This window comes from Dama dama, chromosome 22, assembly GCF_033118175.1.
Source record: "Dama dama isolate Ldn47 chromosome 22, ASM3311817v1, whole genome shotgun sequence".
Taxonomy (NCBI): Eukaryota; Metazoa; Chordata; class Mammalia; order Artiodactyla; family Cervidae; genus Dama; species Dama dama.
Window position 1 is genome coordinate 32,952,946 of NC_083702.1, and position 20,776 is coordinate 32,973,721.

Sequence of the window (20,776 nt, forward strand, 5' to 3'; positions counted from 1 at the left end):
ATTCTTAATGTTCTAATCTGGAGTCTGATGGAAATAAAAAGCAGTTTAAAGCACAGTTCTTGGCTTTAATTAGTTTTTTAAATCAAATTAAAGAGTCAAGACAAAAACATGAAAACATAATAACTGATGTTATTAAGAGATCAGGTTATCATTATCAGGGATATCTCCTTTTCTTAAAATGAGAATTTTGAAGAATCAGAATTAAGGAATCCTACGTTTAAAAAGGAAAAAAGACAAAACAAAACAATTAACCCATCAAGTTTTAGACTGTTTTCTCTAATGCCACTCAGAGGCTTTCTTCAAAGATAGAATAGAGCTAACAGAAAAAATATTCAAGTTTGAGAATATACATTTCATGCTATCATGAAATAATGAAACATAGTTGTAAAACTAACATTATGGCCACTCAAGGTTACAGTTAAAGCCACGATTTGGAGAACAAATCACACAATAATTTAAACTAAGCAGTATGTTTGAGATACTTAAACCATGCCAGTGAATTTTCTAAGTCAGATTAAAATACTGATTTGTTACACAGTAACAGAACCTCTGTTATGTGAGCGGTTCAGAACCACTCAGAAATGTGAGCGGTTCACTGAAATAGAAACAATATCACTTTTAATTGTTCTTTTAAGATTCATCAGATAGACAAGACCTCTATGGTAAAGAACTAGCAGTAGGAGAGAACACACTTTTTAATTATGATTTTCACTTCAAACATAAGACACTAAGCACTACTTCAATAATGGATTTGCCACCTGTATATGTAAATTAGATAGAAAGATCTATTATAACTCAGTCACCATTCCCCATCTCACTACATTTTTCTTCATCAATTTATGCTGAAAAATCACGTGCTTTTAGGAAGTAGTAGCTGTAGCTAGTAGCTTATAATTTTCATGTGCCCATTTGAAATGGAAATACAATTTCAAATATAATTTATATAGGCTATAGAACAAATACCCAGAAAGGAAGTTCTGAGTGGAATAGAAGGCAAGAAACATATCATGTACTCCTTATTATCAATTCTTAGTCTTAATCAGGACAGGTGCTCATTAAAATGTTAAGGATTTATTATATTCCAGATATTCAGATTCCATTAAACAGAAGAAAATTTTTATAAGAATAAGAGCAATATGACTATTCTAATTAGAATCCCAATATTAAATAATCTAAATAACATATTGGAAAGGTATTTCAATGAAAATATTCAAATGATGGTATAATGTACCTCCTCATACACCATCAGCAGAGGAGTAAACTGCTATCACATTTCTCAGAATATACACTAGGAAATGTGACACATATCATGTTTTATGATACTCATAAGGAGATTCAGGACAAATCCTAGGTTTTTGGCAAGATGCAAGAACCATTTACTGAGAGCAAAGCTCTGAGAAAGGGTTTGGTTTATGGGTGAGAATCAAGGGGGTAGTTTCGTTTCTAAAAATCTAAGCCAAGAAAACTGCAGGAAATGAAGTATTAACAAAGTTCTTAAATGAAATATTAGAAACAATCTAAATACCAAATCATCAAATAATTACAGGACATCCATATGGTAGTATTTTGTTCCCATGAAGAAAACGTATCTTAAGAATATTTTATAATATAGGAACTTGTTCATGACATAAAGCTAGGTGAAAAAGTTGGATAGAAATGAAACATTTGTATAAACACTTCAAGGCATGCACATATCTACATTTATAGAAAAAAAGACTGGAGGAAAGTTTATCTATATATTAATAGTGCTTATTTCTAGGTGATGGGTCATTAAATGGATCATTTTAATCTTTTCATATTTGTTACATTTAGAAAATCTTCTACAATGAATATTATTACTATTATTATTATTACTTGGTAAATACATAGAAGTATAATTTAAAAGCTTAAGGTGTCATTATCTATCTTATAACTGATATAATACCAATGTATAAAGAAATATATATATTTGATAATGAGTACAAATAAATATCATTTTGGCATTCAGTATATGAAATATTAACAAAATCCTGTCTTCCCTTAGTCACACAGACATCAATAAGATTTACTTGAAATCTAATTTTATTGTCTCTGTTCAATTCAAACTCTGTGATCCTTTATCCCACTTCCCTTCATCGTTCATGTTTCAGTTACTTGCACTCTAGTGTGTTTTAATTTATGCTAATCTTGCTTCGATTTCCTAAGAATGGAGGCTTACTTAAGAGACAAAAATATCTTACATTTCAGTTCTTTCTACTGCCTAGTGACTATAGAATGGTTATCATGAGAGCAATTCTTTTAATTCTGTAGGTTCCAGAGCAGAGGTGCACATTAGAACATTCCTTAACCTAATGTGAGGGAAGTCATTAAGGAAGGGAACCAGCTTCAGTCATTCCAACCTCAGGAAGAGATATCACCACGCAAACATTGCTTATATTCTTTCATCTTCCATATCTGATCCACCCGGGAATCCTCTCATCCTTAGACCATATTGTAAATCAGTCCATGGATTCTCATTTCTACTAATGCCCCTCATTTCAGGCTACTACCATCTCTCTCTTGCCAGGACTCCCCCAACAGTTTCTAAAACATTCTATCTTCTACTTCTCCTACTAAAACCCATTCTCTAAGCACAAGTTCAGAGCGCTCATTTAGAAAGACATGCCAGATCATGTCAGGCATCCCAGGTGGCTTAGCAGTAAAGAATCTGCCTGCAAGGCCGGAGACTCGGGTTTGATCCCTGGGTCAGGAATATCCCCTAGAGAAGGGAATGGCAACCCACTCCAGTATTCTTGCCTGGAGAATCCCATGGACAGAGGAGCCTGGCAGGCTACAGTCCATGGGACTGCAAAGAGTCGGACACGACTGAAGTGACAGCATGCACACTCATCAGCTCATATCACACAAGAGAAGAAAACCATTTCAAAGCTTTATATTGGACACAGAATAAACTCCAAACTCCCTGCCCTTGCAGAGCCCTGAATGATCAGGCCCTTGCCTTCTTCGGCATTATCTCCTCCCATTTTCTCTTGCCAAAATACTTTAGTCCTATTGCCTTCTTTCAGTTTCCCTAATACCAATACGCAACTTGTTCCCATTTTAAGGCCTCTGTATTACCGACTCGATAGACATGGGTTTGAGTAAACTCCGGGAGTTGGTGATGGACAGGGAGGCCTGCGATTCATGGGGTCGCTAAGAGTCGGACACAACTGAGCAACTGTACTGAACTGATTTCAAATATTTCCCTCTGGTAAACTTTTCCCCTAGAATTTCTCAATCTCAGTGCCATAGACATTTTAGTTCGTATGCTTCACTTTCTGGGGAGTCACGCGGTATAGATGCTGGTAGCACACCCTGCCTAGCTGTAACACCTCAAAATGTCTCCAGACATTATCGAATTTCCCTGGTAAAGAACTACTAGCTTTTTGGGATTTTTCTTTCATTCACTCAACATATATCCACAGAATTCCTCCTGCATGCTTCACACTATTCTAGGAGTTGGGGGCGCTATATTGTATAAGCCAGACAAATGTCTGCTTCACAGAGACTACATTTAAAGGGAGGAGATAATCAACCAACCAATCAACCAATTGACTCTAATCCATCCAAATAGTAACTTAAATGCCAACTCCTCTCCCAGAGTGCTTTTCCTGAACACTGAAATTAAAAGAGCCACCCCTCCTCTTCTATCATGTGACTCCATCTTTATTCTGTACTTGGCAGTCAGCACCATATGCCGTGTTGTTACTGATATTTATTTATTGAATCTCCCAGTAGAGAATAAGCTCCATGAAAGCAGAATACTAGCTTGTTTTGGTTCAACACTATATCCCCCAGTAGTGCCTCACACATGGTAGACTCTGTGTGTGTGTGTGTGTGTGTGTGTGTCAGTCGCTTGGTCATGTCCGACTCTCTGTGACCCCATGGACTGTAGTCCGCCAGACTCCTCTGTCCATGGAATTCTCCAGGCAAGAATACCAGAGTGGGTTGCCATTCTTTTCTTCAGGGGATCTTCCTAACCGAGGGATAGAACCTGGGTCTCCTGCATTGCAGGCAGATTCTTTATTATATGAGCCAACAAGGAAGCCAGACACCCCATAACTTTTTATTAAATGAATTAAATAAATAAACTTAAGAACAAAGTCCTTAATTGACTGATAATGTACAATTCTATGCAAATAGATAAAAACCCTTATCAGGATGATTTAAATTAAGGATGGCTTCAAATACATTTGATATAATGAGAAAAAAAAAATCTTTGGAAGCTGATATTTCCTGAATATCATTCTATCAAAATAGAATAGATATTTGGCTTGAAGTTGAAAAATCAAAATCACAGTAAATTTTTGGAAGTTTTGATCCAACTAAAGGAAAAATAAAAGGAAGGAAGAGTCAGTCAGGAAAGGAAAAGTCCTAGAATTTCAACACTAAAAGTAAATTAGAGATCATGTTTCTTCCCTTGGAAACATTACCACACATTTAGTTCTTTGTTTTAAAGCAATAGTCAATCTTTGCCAGGATGTTTTGTTCTTTTATTGCTGGTGTTCCTTAGATTATCACAGTTATAATTTGGATAGGACTCTACTCAATTTAATTTTTTTATGGAAATGTTGCTGATTTCAATTGGTATTCCACTCGAAGGATCTAAAAGTCATTCATTGTGTTGCCTTTAAAAATTCTGCCTAGTGAAAGAGTCTCTACTAGACTGTAAGCTCCAGAAGGGCAGAAATCTGTCTACTCCGTTTGCTATCATTATGTCTCCAGAACATAGCACATGGCAAGACAGATAGCAGTATTTGTTGAATGAACTAAGAATATAATGAATAGAAACTAACTTAAGTTATTCTAAATTTATTACTGAAGCTTTTTTCAGTGGTAGTCTTATCCAACAAGAGCAAAAAGTCAGACCCCAACATCACAAGGTATGAATAGCATTATTCTGATTCATCAAAGGAATATTTAAGTCATCCAACCTACAAACATCTGTGAATTGGTCTTTTTCACTTACAATGAAGGCAATCAAACTTTGATAAAATTTTACTACATACCCTTTACTGCAGTGTAGATACTCTTAGAAATTGGAATCAATTAAAATTACATAAGGGGTATTATCATTTATTACATGACAATATACATTGATATCCTACTGTACATTGCTAATATGATAAATATACTTACTTTTGGGTTTCTACAACTTATTTTGAAAAAATAGTTCCTTTTTGCTTCAATACCTTTATTTTTGGCTGCACTGGGCGGCTTGCAGTTTTAACTAACATCAGGATTTGAACCCCAGTCCTCAGCAGTGAAAGTACAAAGTCTTAACCACCAGAGAATTCCCTTTGTTTCAATATCTTAAATAGTGGACTTTGGCATGGATTTTAAAATATATGTACTATAGAAAGCTATCAATTTTAGGAGTGACTACAATTAGAGTGAAATGAAGCACTTGAAAAGTAGCTATGGTCTTAACCACTGTTACCCCCCATGACTAGATATTTTGTTCCCGGGATGTTTTGAAGAAGAAGATGTATGTACTATCATTGTGCAGTGAAAACAAGTACCACTGTTACTTCTTATAAAAAAAAGTACGGTTCTATATAATCTCTTATTACACAAGTCTACTTTTTAATGGAGATTGTAATCTTGTAAACTTCTCCCAAATTTATTCCAGCCACTTACTTGGATATTGTACTTAAAATGTAAAACAACAGTTTAAAAAATATGGCATTACATTTGCTGCATGTAGAGACTGGAATGCAGTCAATAATAACTATATCAAAACATGGCATTGTTTGGTCATTCATTCATGAAATACATACTGGGTTCCAAACTGTGGGCTACTAGTAAGGGAGGTAATGTACAAGGACAGTTCACCATGTGAGTAGGCTAACGATGGGTGCATCTTAGAGAGACTCTTCATCTAGCTGTCGTGGGTCTGAATATGTTTTCAAGTTCCAAAGGATTTTAGAGATCACCCATTCCAACTTTACTGGAGACTGACTACCAAGCATTGTGTAAACAGCACAGACTTTGAAGACAGAATTAAAGTCAGCTCTTGACCCTCTCATAACTAAAATATATGGTTTTGGATAATTAATCTCTTTCTTTGAGATTCAATTTCTTCTTACATAAAATGGGAATAAAATGACTTTGTTACAATAATTCTCCAAGGAAGATGTTAACAAAGTGCCTGCACACAAATGGGCATGTAATCAATGCAACTGTTTTTAAATGAGTGGATGAGGAAACAAACTAAAAGAGTAGCTTGATTTCCACAAGTCCTTGAAAGAATCTGGGCAACAAGACACTGCATCTTTTTGACTGCACCATGCTTCTCTAGATAGAGAATTGTTCACTTTAAAAAGGAAAAGGCTTTAGGTTAATTCTATTATACAGTGATCTGGATGGCATAAGCTTTGGAGTCCCCATCTACAAGAAAAATACATAAATAATGTTTTTATAATTATTTTAATTTTAGAATCTTCACACCCTTTGTACAAATGAATACTTGTTAAATGAATGAATGCATTTTTAAATGAGAAAATGTGGAGGAGAGCATAATTTTACTTTCAATAATAAAACCCAGATTAACTATGTAACAGTATCTGCTTAAAACATGCTTTATTAAGTGCCTTCTGTAAAAGGTGTATAAAACTTCTTAACTGGTGACCTGGATTATCAATTTACAGATCAAGGAGAGCCAGTGGCTGACTGTTCTTTCTATCACTTGCTGTGCTTACACACTGGCATAAGGACTCTGGCTTTCTAAGACAGAGCAAGTAATTGATTTGCAGAAAACATAAAGTCACTTTCTGCTTTCATATACACTGCCAGACTTATTTTAAAAATTTATATTCTGTACACCAGTAGTCTTTCTTCAGTTCTTATGAAATAGTTTTTATAAAAACTGAAAACATTACTCATAAGCAACTACAAGGAACTATAAAACAAGCTTAGTAGATTAAAAACATTAAACATTTACTTTATTTAGAAGTAAATGACTATATGTTATGTACCTTCCTTATGGCTGTCTCTTATGTTAAACAAATTCTAGATCCAACAGTTCCCTCAGAAAATAATCAGCATTTCCAACCCCTCTGAAAAAATGTGAAGACATATATAAATATATATATGTATATATTTTATGCACAAATGAAATAGTCACAAGGTAATTAGCAAAACGTGTGTTTCTTAAATAGTTACTGGATTTTTAAGAGTGGGTTTAAAACAACTTCCAAAGTTGTACAGATCCTAACGTATCTAAATGCTGAGATTTTTTAGTTTCCTTGTTTTAAATTTACAAAAACCCAAGGATACCTTTTACTAGATGCATTACTTAGGACCTGATTCTGGTTCCAAGCCTGCTTATTTTCAAATTCTCTAACTCTATTTAAAGAGAATTATCTCTTTCAAGTCATACACTAAATCTACGTATCTCTTAATTCTCAAAATTTCAAGTCACCTAAGAGAGGGTCTACTTTAATTGACATGTTGAAACTACATACATGTCTTTAATTCATGAGTTCTGATAGACCATAGTATTGCTAAATAGCTTATTTCCTTGAACTCATTATTGGCATTCTAGAGCTGTTTGGTGTGTTTGCCTTTAGGTCCCATCTTCTAGAAAGAAAAAAAAAAAAAAGTATAGCTTTCCAAAAAAGCCATTTTTTTCATTATACCAACTGCAGCTGGCATTTTCCTGAGTATCAGATCCGATACTTTGTTGACCTAAATTAATGCATCCTGAGCAGGGTGAGAAGGGTCTACAGGGGTATCAATGGGAAAGAAAACAAGAGTAAAGAATTCTTCAAACAAGGCAAGTAAAGAGACTGATCTAGGCTTTTCTGAATGGCCTAGCCAAAACACCTCTCAAACAGTGCCCTGCTTTTAGAACCTGACCAAAACAGAAATATTTAAGAGAATTTTTGCATGCAGATATTTTTGTTATAATTCTACAAATAAACTGAACTCAGTAAAACACACATTTTGCAATGACTTTGTTGCAAAACAAATGATCTGTTTAGATTAGCCAAAGCTGCCATGGATCCCCAGATACTGTCCTCAGGTGAAGTGCCAAAGCAATGACCTTCAGTGTAATGGAATTTCATGCTAGCTGAAACAATGTGTGACGCTACCGGCTGCCAACTGGAGTGCAGGCACTGTTTTCTCCCCTTCTCAGTAACTATGAGGCTATAAAATATATTTCTTCACCTTTCACACAACCATTACTTCAGTGCTTCTGCTATAGATAAGGCCAAAACCTCTGTAAACTGGCTCGTTACACTATATGACTGATTAGAGAGGGAAAAATAATTTCTTTAGGTAGGTAATATGTTTATAACATATATTGACTGTTTGCTATCAGTAGAGCTTTTTAGTCAAACACTTTTGTCCTGGAAAATGGAAACCATTGTCCTTTTTGTATGTTTTTCAGAGGATAGTTTTCTAATGTGCCTAATTACTTCACATTTCCAAAGTACCAGACCATAAAATGGTCTAAATTCTAACAGGCAAGGCAATCTAACATGAAAAATAATTTTATGCTTTTATAAGTGGCTGACCTTTCCTAACTCACACTGTTTCTTGAGAAATGAGATTGAATTTAAGTGGGTATGGTAACTTTATTGCTAAGCTATCCAAACCAGATACTATTTATTTCTTCTACTTTAAAAGTTTACGATTTTTTCTTTTTTAAGTAAGTAATAGTAAGAAAGGCTTCTGTGAACTTCACCAAGCTGTAAGTTTGGAGAAGGAAATGGCAACCCACTCCAATATTCTTGCCTGGAGAATCCCATGGACAGAGGAGCCTGGAAGGCACAGTCCACGGGATCGCAAGAGTCGGACACGATTTACAGACTAACTCACATGCATACAAGCTGTAAGTTTCGTTTTTGTCCAAACGCCCTGGAAGCAATTCACTCAGAGCAACCTGAAGGCAGCACTTAGGAACTGTGCTCTGCCCTCACTTGCTATGGTCTTACATCTCCAGCATGGACACACACACACACGTACAGGCACATTCAGTCACTCACTCACATGCTTCCTGGAATAGATTTTTAAAAGTTAAGCGAAAACTGACCAGTGTAAGTGGAGGAGAGAAGTTTCAATCCACGAGAAGACTCAGTAAATACTGTAAAGGCTGTAAACTTTGTAATAAAAGCAAAGGCTCTATTCAACTACATTACTCTAAATTGTCACTAATAAATGATCTAATAATTAAGTTCATATTTTCAGATTTTAAAAAGGTCATGCTTATCCTTCCCTACCCTGACAGAAAACAGTCTGCACTTACATGAGACTTACACCTTTATTTGCCTCATAAAAAATAGCTGCCAAACAGCTAGGCCATTGTTCTCGACTAACTTCTTCTCAGGTGGCATGAAAACCACATTCCTGGGCAGCACGTAATCATAGTGTCTGACCCCCCAAGAACCATTAAGTCAAACTCCCTTACCCCCAGAGGGCAACATACTATTGTACCCTCTCCACTTCTGAGCCAGCTATGAACAATAGACAGTAATTGCAACTGTCATGGGCAGTCAGTAGGAAAAGTAACATAGTGCTTTCCCCCCCAGTTTTCTGCCAAACCTGATCCAAGCAGCTAACAACCATGCCCCCCAGCAGAAGAAAGATCTACAGGTGCTTTTAAAATGCATCAGAAAACAGCTTTTTTAACAGAAACAGAGGACAATAACCAAACTTGTGCTCTGAATGTGCAGCTTAAAAAACTCAGAATTAAAGACAGAAACTTCTTTTGTGACTGTACTGCAGCTTCCTGAACTAACCCCACAGGCAAGCCTGAAAGGACAGCTGAGCTTCTTTCCTCTAAGCTTATCATCACTGCTGCTGGCTGCTTTCAAGTTAGACTTGTGAGGAAAACGAGGTAGGGAAACATGCTTGTCCTCCGATGGAACGAGATCACAAGGCTGGGAACAGGCAGTCTTCTTGGCTCAGCTCTTAGTTATTACCCAGGTCATAGCAGAATAAAGAACCTTGGAGAATATGTCCTATATTGCAGGTGCAAATGGGTTAAAATCCCACAAAATAAAGGACCTGCTGCTTCAGAAAAAGAAGAAACTTCACTGTTCTCTTTAACCTCTGTCTTCAAGCTCCGGACGGGATATTAATTATTACTTGCTGGAATTTCATTTCATTATAGGTTATGGTTACTTAATTTGTGGATTAGCAGGAATTTATTCTCTTACCACCCATTCACAACTAATCATAGCCAAACTCCAAATAGCTGGATGAAAAGTGAAATACTCAAACACTTTCTGGAAGTTTTCCAATCCAAGATGGCTGATATCACCTAAGTCAAACTTTTGAGCAGATTGATCTATGGTTTGCCTTTCTCTAGGATGCTCTGATGTAGCAGAATGTTGAGAGATGATTGCCTCTCACTGGGAGAACACGTACATGAACAGACATATGCAAAAAAGTTATTTATACACATATTTCTACATGTATATTAATACAAATCTGGTGATATTTTAAATATATATTCAGTTTCTATCAAAAATATACAAAGTAATATGTAACAAAATCTATTAATACTGGTAAGCATATTTTTTCTTAAAATTAATCTCTTAGAACTTAGAATCAAAAGTGTCCTATTGGCAACACTAGAAAACCACGGGTTGCCTACTATGCTCTGAGAAAACACACTTTGAAATTAATTGAAATGACCATTTGACTTTATTTTCATATGAAGAATTAAATCTTCTTCCCATATCATTCCTGGTTTTAAATGTGGATTATGTACACTCATAATTTTAATATGTAGACTGTGTAAAATTACTACCTTGTAATATACAGTTTTAACCCTGCTGTAGATACGTTTGTACTTATAAAGTAAATCACTTAAAATTTTTAAAAATGATAAAAACCAAAGACTGTTAAAAATATAGGTCATTCTGTTAAGACAACATACTATTATAAGGCACAGAGAAAAAACAGTAACTCTGGTATATCCTCTTTCAAATGAGAAAGAATAAACAGCAAAAATAGAATGCATGGGGGCAAAAGTAGTTTACATCCATTCATATTTCTAAATATCAGACTCATTTTGGTACATTCTGGATCAAAATAATTGCAAATACATTACCTTTTATTTCACCAAAGTTCCCTGATCCCATTGCAAGAAGCTTGTCTTTCCAGTCTTTTGACAGTAGCTTTTCAATACTGGGTGTTTCTGAGTAAAGGAAAAAAAAGAAAGGTAGGCAAATCAACAGGACTATCTTCCTAACGTAGTTCATTAAAAGTCTATCTGCTAAAAATATGGCCACCCCAACCCCGCCCCCAGTTCATAATGACTTCATCAACACACTGATAACAGGGGAGGAAAAAAAGAATGTGTTTTGTCACCTGCTGTTTCAAAATCATTAGCTTTTTCCTTTTGCGGAACAAAGCCTAACTAATTCTTTATGACAATGGGTACATATAAACCTGCAATTCATTGTTTTTCAATTTGGTGAACAAATCCCTGCTATAATGGATGCTTGTCAATTTCAGGGTGTTAGTCTGCAGTCAAAAAATAATTATGTTGATAAAATGCAGAGTAAAAAAAAAAGGCAAAGAATTAGCTCTTAAATCTGCTACATGTAATTATATCCCTCTGTGTGTTTACAATTACAACCACTTTATAATATGTGTTTAACATCGTGTGGTGGTAAGCACACTGTGGAAAGATTTGCCAGTATCGCGAACATATAAAAATAAGTTGGTATAAAAGAAGCTTTACAAATACTGCAAAATCTAGAGATGGGAGTAATGCCCGTAATGGAAACTTACTTGCTTATTTCAGATTTGTAGCATACTCTTTTAAAATGCCCTGTGTTAAGACAGGACACAGAGGTTTTAGAGAGCAGAGTTATGCAGTAGTTTGACCCCTGTTTCTTTATGTCACATGGTTTTGATCTCCTTTTGTGTTGAATTTTAATGTATAAGTAAACATAAATGCTAATAAAACACCCAAACATTAAACTCAGTTCCAAATAATGTAATTGTATATTCTTGTCAGCATTTAGATGGGTACACAATTACAATGGCTTTCAATCCCGCGATTAGCACTGCATTCAGTTAGAAAATGGTGTGTACTAAAAGATAAGTGTCCCAGTATGCTCCATCTAAATAACAATACCCACACTTATTATCTAGATCGAAGACACACACTGCCATTCTCCACATTGGTGTTTATGTGTATTTGTGTTTGTTCAGACATTTGTTTACCCCCTACTAAGAGCATAAAGGGAGTACATGTTAACTTATCAAAGGGACCGTCTGGCCTAGAGACCATAAGATTATTAGAAATGGGTTAATTTTCCCCACAATAAAATGCATTTTTAAAGCGTCTCCTTGGTTAATGCTTTCTACTCTTCTCGGGCCCTCATCTTAAAGACAACAGCTATCAGAGTTAAGAAGCCTGTGTAGAGTTTTCAATGAAGTGAGGTATAATTTTCCTTGGAAAAACTGTGACAAAATGAATCCTTTTTCACACGCCAAAACTTGGGGAAAATAAAATGCTGAAAAATCTGAATAACTACTTCTTCAAATAGCTTGTAAATACAGTGTGTGCACACACACACAACTACTGTATGCACATTTACATGGAATGTGTGAAATGTATTTTTTCCTTTGTAACAAAATATACCTCTTCATTTGTCGCATTTAAGGGAAAAGGATGCTAAGGATTTTACTTTTTCTTAAAATATCGCTATTTGTTTACCATGTTGTTTTGAAGATGATAATGGCAATTCTGAGTAATAAAATGCATTAAATCTCTTCTTACTGTAATCAATATTTCTGTTCACTAAGGCTTTAAAAGTAACTTTAAAACACTTCTGCAGGGATTTTCAATGTTTCTACATTCCCAGTAAACACTTTGTGAGTGAAATCATTTTTTAAACCTTATCAGAGTAGGTCAAACAAACACCACTGTTTTCTTTTTTCCAGAACCCTACAAAAATTCTTGAGTAGCATGTAAACAGGGCAGAGCCAATATGGTATTTGCAATAGAGTACTGTCAGTCACTAAAAGCTAACAAACCTTTGCAAAGCAGGAATGCAGCAATAGAAATTCATTGTGTACTAACAATAGGCCCCTGAACCTCCAGCACCAAAAGCAGACCATTTTACTTTTAAGGCTATTGTCTGCAAAGTCCATGACAAAGCTTTTCCCCTGCAGCTAGACAAAATATTCACTGTAGTGTGCTCATAAAGAAACAGAAGTCTTCTGTCTAAGTTGCAGAGTTAAAGAAACAGCCGCCAGATTTCTGAAACCTGCAGAACATTCCTGGCCTCTTTATTAACTTGCATGAAGATAGAAGGCTCGCATACAAAGCCACTTTTTTTTTTTCAAGTACCTGACTTTTAACATACACTACAGAAAAATGAATAACTTCTTTAAGACCAAGTAATTCGAAAGATGTAAAATCAGAAATATATCTAACTCAGGGTTGTTGTGCCTTTGGAAGAATAAAGACAATAATACTTGGAATTTGGATGAGGTATATTTTTTAAAATGCAGATTTAATAAACATGTGTTGAACATCCTGTGTGCAGGAACTATGCTAGATGCTTTTACCAGCATTCTCTCATTTAATCAAAGCAAACACCTGAAGATTCAGATTATGTTATTTTATCTATCTTCCAGGTTTTTTTTGTTTTTTAAAAAAAAAAACAAAGAACTTGTCTGAGGTTTCACAATATGCAATGGGCAGAGCTGAGTCTTGGCCTAAGGTTTTGTTTTGTTTTCTCTGCAGATTCCTAAGTCTCTTGTTGTCAAAGAAATGATAATGATAGCTACTATTTTGAGGTTAAGTGCTAAACAGTGCATCCTGTCCTTTACATGCCGTATCTCAAGCTTCTCATAATAATCTCCTGAATTATATATTGGTACATCTGTTTCACCAATGAGAAACAAAAGCTTTGAGAAAGATCACGACTTGATCAATATTTTACCTGCAAAATAGTCATGGATAGACAAACTCTTGTTATTAACACCAGTGGATGGATGAAGTAAACATTTGAAAGGATAAATTGAATATCCCAGGGTAATACGTTCCTATGGGTAGCATGAAGAGATTAAAAGCCAAGATTCCTTAGAGCTTTCATTATGTTCAGGATGTAGTGCCATTATATGACTTTGAACTTTGGAATTCTGAATGATTTAAAGAGAACCTATGATGATTTAACTTTTAGTTTCACTTATGACCATATAGCAGATATATGCATTGAAATGAAAATGTATTCACATAGTGGAAGGACTACTGGGCTATATGTGAAGCAATCTGGGTTCTCACCAGGACTCTGACACTGTCTAGCTCCGGGAGGAACTAAAGCATATCTTTTCACACATTTCACCCCTCTATTTGAATTAATCTAAAAAAGCTTTAAGCAAATCCATGTTCGGTATTCTATAACTGCTACTGTTCCAGTTTATTTCCACTGGTAGTTCATGAAGAAATGTTAAGAAATGATCTCACAATAATGATCACAATAAATGGGCATACACCAGTGACTGAATTTCTCTGAAAACAGTTAAGATCCCATAGAATACAAATGATTAGAACTGCGAAAGACCAAATGGCAAAATCTCAATATTTATAATACACCTGTTCATTAATATGTGAATATGATTAAAGTGAAATCTGACACAACTATGTAACGGCTGCTTCAGTGCTTATGGAGTCAAAGAGTGAGTAGTTATCTATTAAATATTCAATTTTCTAAACATTTTCTAAAATGCGATATTTTAAAAATATATATACTTAGGATTGTATTTTATACAATTGAGGATGGCATGTTTCTGGACATATAGCTATTTCCAAATGTTTAAATTCTGTACTAGCCATTACTTTCATATTAAGATGTATCATAGTTTTATTTTAAATTAAATGCTTTAAAGAGTCTCCTGAGATGTACTTCTCTCAGGCATCAGAGTATCATGATTACCATCAAAATTAAAGCTAGGGTTCTCTTTATTACAATAAGCATGATGGATAATATTAGTTATTATTATCTGCATGGCATTTCGGCTTATAGAATGCTGTCAGATACAATAATTTATCAATGGTGTATATTATTATCATATCCATTTTGCAGATGAGAAAACCAAGGCTCAGAAAGAAAACCAAGACCCTGCATCACCTAGCCAGAAAGGAGAACAGATGGAATACAAAACCATGGCCTCTTAATTCAAGAATCTCCCCTTTTTAGGTGAAGCATAAAAATGTATATATATTTTAAAGAAAAATAAAATAAATATTAAGAAAGAAGCTAAAAGATAAATTAGAGAGAACTGAAAGCTCTCCTTATCAGTCAACCTATTATTAGTAAGATGACTATAACTGGGTTACTTTTGTCTCTTGCTACCATCAGGACAGAATGTTATGATTTGGTAAGTTGCTTGCCTTTCCCGTCTCACCCTCGCTTCTTTTGCTCACATATGCTTCTTCACATCAGTGCCTATAGCAATCCCCACCAGTGAATGGCCCCCCTAACAGTGCCAGCCATTGTTACAACAGCATCCTGCCTCTTTAGGCCTGTTCATTCCCTATAACTCTCACTCCTTTTTCCCTTCAGTGCCAAACACTCTTAAGACTGACTCCCTCATCTGGAACAATGAGACCCAGAGACTCATGCCAACATATTGTAATTCTCCAACAAGCTCCCAGTGCCAAGAATTAAACCACATTCGCTCCAGTGCAGTAGCTTTACACACAAGCTCAGGTTTTTGCTTTGTGTTTATGTAGGTTTTTTTCCCTTAATCTCCCTTGAGCTGCAGTGGCAGAGCTCATTGAAAAATCAAACAAGCAAAAAATATGTATGGATAATATGTGATTTTTCAAAAAGTCCCAGGAGTTAGGTCATACCAAATCTACCACTGTTTATACTTTCATTTTGTGGCTTAAACTAAGCTGTGTTATTTCTGACATGTGATAGGAACATTTAGGGATGAAAGCTATCTTTTGGAAGGAACAACAGTAGGGCTGAAAGTCAAAAATATACTAATATCTCCTTCAAAGTCAAGAAGTAAAAGCATATGTAGATTTTCATGTCATGGATTCAGCATTTTAAACCTGAAGGATCTTTAGATAACATTTAGATAAACATTCCACAAAAGTAATTTACTAAATATACGTTGGACATAAATGGAACATAAATTGCTTGGCTACAAGTGAAACTAAAACAAATAAGCATCCCACTGTCATGTAAATCTAATTAATATTAAGAAAATTTACATTTCTTTTCTATAATATGTAGATCTTTTTATGTACTAACAGACTGTGGATCTTTAAGTGAGTTATGGGTTACATTTGCTGTTGTGTTTAGTTGCTACGTCATATCCAACTCTGTGACCCCATGGACTATAGCCTGCCAGGCTCCTCTGTCCATGGGATTTCCCAGGTAAGAAGACTGGAGTGGGTTGCCATTTCCTTTTCCAGGGGATCTTCCTGACCCAGGGATTGAACCTTGGTCTCCTGCATTGGCAGGAGCCACTGGGGAAGCCCATGGATTATGTAGTATTATTTAAATATTTGACCAAGGAAACTAGTATTGGGAGATGACTGTTTTGCTCAAGTTGGGTAATAACTAGTCTAGGCCAAACACTTCATTTTACAGACTGAAAATATAAATAAAGGTTAAATCTTGCCTAAGATCATAAATCTAATTAATAAGGCAGAATTTGAAGTCCAACTCTTAGTTTGGTGTTCTTTTCCATATACCACACATCACAACATGTTTTCTGATAAAGAGGGAAACTTTTCACAATGAAATATCAGTCCGGTTTCATTCACCTCATCTAGTCTCAGACTATAATTAGACGATAGGTGGTCTGTGGTGAACCTCTGTCAGTATTAAAAAAAGTAAAGAGTGAAGTCGCTCAGTCATATCAGGTCTCTCTCACATTGTAGGCAGACGTTCTACCATCTGAGCAACCAGCGAAGTTATTAGGTACTGTTAATTCAGTACTCTCCCCTCAGCAGTTTTCACTTGATGGCCTGCATTAAACTAAAGAAAATGTCAATTACTACATTTGGCTAACTATATTTTTCTTTAAAAAGCTATTTACAATTTAGTATCTTGCTATTTAGCTATTCAATTACTGATGAGATTATTTTTGAGGGGAAGATTGTGCTGAATCTGGATATCACATACCAGGACGAGTTCAATTCATGCTGATAACAGCTGCATGTCTAGATAACATCTGGGGCCAAATATTAAACAATGTAATGGAAGTAATATAAAAATGTCTACATTATCTGGAAAGTATCTGTGCACTGAAGACCAGAAGGCCTTGTAACAGTCCCATTAGCCAAGTGCTACAGCTAATCTACTACTGGAAATGTCAAGTTCTTCTAGGAAATTAAAAAAAAACACACCACAACACACAATAGAAACACATCTGAAATTCCAAAGCACTAGGATTTCAATAAGCCTCCTTTTATATGCAATCGTCCTGAAGTGAATTAAGCTCTAGAAATACTTTACTCGTAGTAGTGCCAAAATATTTCTTTGTTTCCACTTGAAATTTAATAAGAGCTTGGTTAGGAGAAAAAAAAAAATCTTTGGCCTGCTGACTCAAGTTTTGAAATTTTAATGTACAATCAGTTTTTCTGAATCTTGAAACATCTAAATCATTACCCACAGGCTTAACTTTCCTCAATGTACCAGCTAAAACTATTAAAGCACTTGTTCAATTATGCCTAACTTTATACCACATTTTAGAAAAATATTTTTCATCACATGATTAAATACACCATAATCAATATGATATAACTGCTATATATCAATAAACTTGGTTTTCCTCTTCAAAAGATGACTCTGTATTTCCTACACAAAATATCCTTTAATAGACAGTCTTATGAAACTCTCCTAGTTTTATCCACTCTGTCACTTGGAAAGTAAGTGCATTTCTTTGCGTAGACTAAAATATTCTTTTTTCTTCTTGTTTTAAATATTAGACCCCAGCAAAAAATAACATAAGAACTTTGTGGGCAGCATTTCAAAAAGGAACTGCAAAGAGTTTTTCCTCATGTACAAAATCTCTCTTATGTTTTGCTACAAATGTAAAAAAAAGGGGAAAAAAAAGTCATACGACATGACTCCATCACTTACTATGACTAATTTTGGGATCTTTGGCAAGTAATTTAACCATCTTGTGCTTCAATTTACTTACCTATAAAAGGGGACAATAACTATACTTACACTATTGTCAAAAGAATTAAATAACTTATGTAAAGCATGGAAGTCAATGCTGGGTTCACAGTAACATTTAAAAAGGTTGACTAACATTACAACTACAACTTAGCATACAACATCTCAAGAGAAATACATCAGTAACCAAATGAAATATATATACACATGCATCAATTTACCCATCATTAAAACTACCCAGAGATCAAAAGCTACATCAAACAGTTATAGTTTTATTTATTTTTTCAATAGTTCTATGTATTTTATGAATTTGATCATTACTATTAGTTTCACTGATTTATCTGTCATTCCAATGAATTTCTCAGTTGGTTCATATCAAAAAAGACGACAGAGAAAGAGATATACTACTAAGAGGGACAAAGTAGTAAGAAGGACAAAAACAGTTGTCACTTCCATTAGGTTAATGTATGAATTGTCCCCAAAAAGCACAGAGATATAAAAATATTTTTTGACTACTGTCTTTCTAACTTTCCAAAGGTTCCATTAGGTCCTCAACAATGGCTCAAGCTTTTAAGCCAGTGCTGTTGACAAGTGAAAGGGAACAACAAATAGCTTTGTAGTTCTCTTCTCCCAGGGTCACTCAGCCAGCAGTAATAGTTATTATTTTTATTTATTAGCACTGTAGCCCTGTTCTCCATCACGGCCAACTCACCCCAACCCCCAAGACAGGAAAAGCATTTTTACCTTTAATAAAAATGGGAGTGTGCAGCACTCCTGTGCCAGGCTCTTTGGGTAAAGTGCACAGCTAATGAACATTGTCCATCTGTATCCAAATAATTTATGATATCAGCATAGTGTGGGTGGTGAAATGTGAATTAAGTTCTAACCATTAGGCCCAATTAGAGGGGGTGAGAGTGGAAGGTAGGAGGAAGTACCAGGGTTACTAAGGCAGGAGAGATAGAACTAAGTTACTAAGGCAGGAGAGCAAAGGTAACTTGAGAGAAAATTGGGAGGAAGGTGGTCATGATGGCATCAATTAATAGTCAATTCATAACAGTTACAATATTCCTCATAAAAGATTTTCAAGACTATTTCATCCAGCAATAACCAACTTTTTCAGAGACCAACTGTAATATACCTGTTTTTTTCCATCTATTTTATTTGAAATAGTATCATTTCAACTGTGTGTGTGTGTATATATATATGTAAATATATATATGAGATAGAAGAAGAAAAATAGAAGAAAGACAAGCCGTAAGAACTCAATTATAGTAAAAGGTATATAAGAATGTGGCATACTTAAATAAAGTCTTAACTTCAGGAGACAAATTTATAAACAAACAGGAAAAGTTTGATTGCTTAACCATATCACAGTTTAGTAAAGCAGCATAGTTCTAAGCAAATTCTAAATGCCTATTGATATATTTTAAGAATTACCTAAATATGTGTTTGAATTATAAATGAAGCAATTACCCTACTCTTAGAGTGTATTCAGATAACCATCCATTCAATTAGATATCTAGACCATGTTAAAGACAAAAATTAATGATCATATTTGAAGAATTTTGTCATTGTTGTTTATAAATGGGAAGGTGAGTGGTAGAGATGATAAAGAAGATCCAAAAAGCATAGAAATAGAAATTCACTTAACATACATTAGAGTAAGAATTCCAATACTTTAAAAATACGACAGAATGTTTTACCACTGGAAGTGAGAATTAAAGCACATAGAGCCTGATGCTAAACCACTACACATCCTGAATCTTCTCTATCACAACATATGTGAAAACAAATCGCAATCTCAGCTTGCCAGATGCCTGAAAAGATATGAACAATAAAAACTGACATGATTCATATGATAAATCAGAGATTGTGATATGCAGGTAGTTGAACGGTTGAGCTGAAAAGCTACTTATAATTCAAATTATATTTTTATGTTCTAATACATAGCATCAGATTTTAAAATTAAGAAAAAATATCCTCTGATTTGCTTAAAATCATATATCTAAATTTGCACATAGCCTTCGCAACCAAAGTCGTCCATCTGGCTCAACAACTTGTTATATTTGGTCTCTCATAACCTTTCATGAATTTTGGATCGTGTCATTTTTAGAGTAATTTTAGATGATAAAATACAATAGTTTTATTTGCAAAATGACATTTAATGTCCACAAGCTTAGATATAATCTAATCAGCAGTGAAACTTAAAGTTGTGTGTTAGGTATGACTTGCTGTGAACCAACAAAATGCAGAATAGCAGAAAAAAAAAATCAATGGGCAAAAAGCATTTTCATTTAAGAAGGAGCAAGTAAAAGAAGACAAAAATAAAAAACAAAAACAAAAATCTGGAAAAATAGCAAAAGGCATAGTTCGGCTTTCATTTTTCTTACATTACCAGAAATGTAACCATTCTCAATGTTAAAAGCAGTGGGTATAAAGTTAGTCAAGTATAGTCTGTTTGTATATTCTTTTAATTTCTGGAATTAATAAATGTACAAAACTATTATCTTTGCTTTTAGTGGCATGATATACTGAGTTAGACTATTTTTTTAAATATATGGATACTTTTACATTTTCTATATTTGCACAATTTACACATACATGAAGGTGCGCGCATGCGCGCGCACACACACACACAC

The 20,776-nt window shown here is 34.8% G+C and overlaps 1 protein-coding gene across 5 annotated transcripts in view; it reads right to left on the minus strand.

Annotated features, from left to right (window-relative positions):
* Window positions 1-20,776, minus strand: part of SOX5 (SRY-box transcription factor 5) — a 1,090,517-nt gene that overhangs the window by 226,986 nt on the left and 842,755 nt on the right. For all 5 annotated transcript variants that reach the window (XM_061125136.1, XM_061125135.1, XM_061125134.1 and 2 more), the window contains one exon: window positions 11,084-11,170. In XM_061125136.1, coding sequence (XP_060981119.1) covers window positions 11,084-11,170 — 87 coding nt within the window. The remainder of the gene's footprint in view (window positions 1-11,083; window positions 11,171-20,776) is intronic.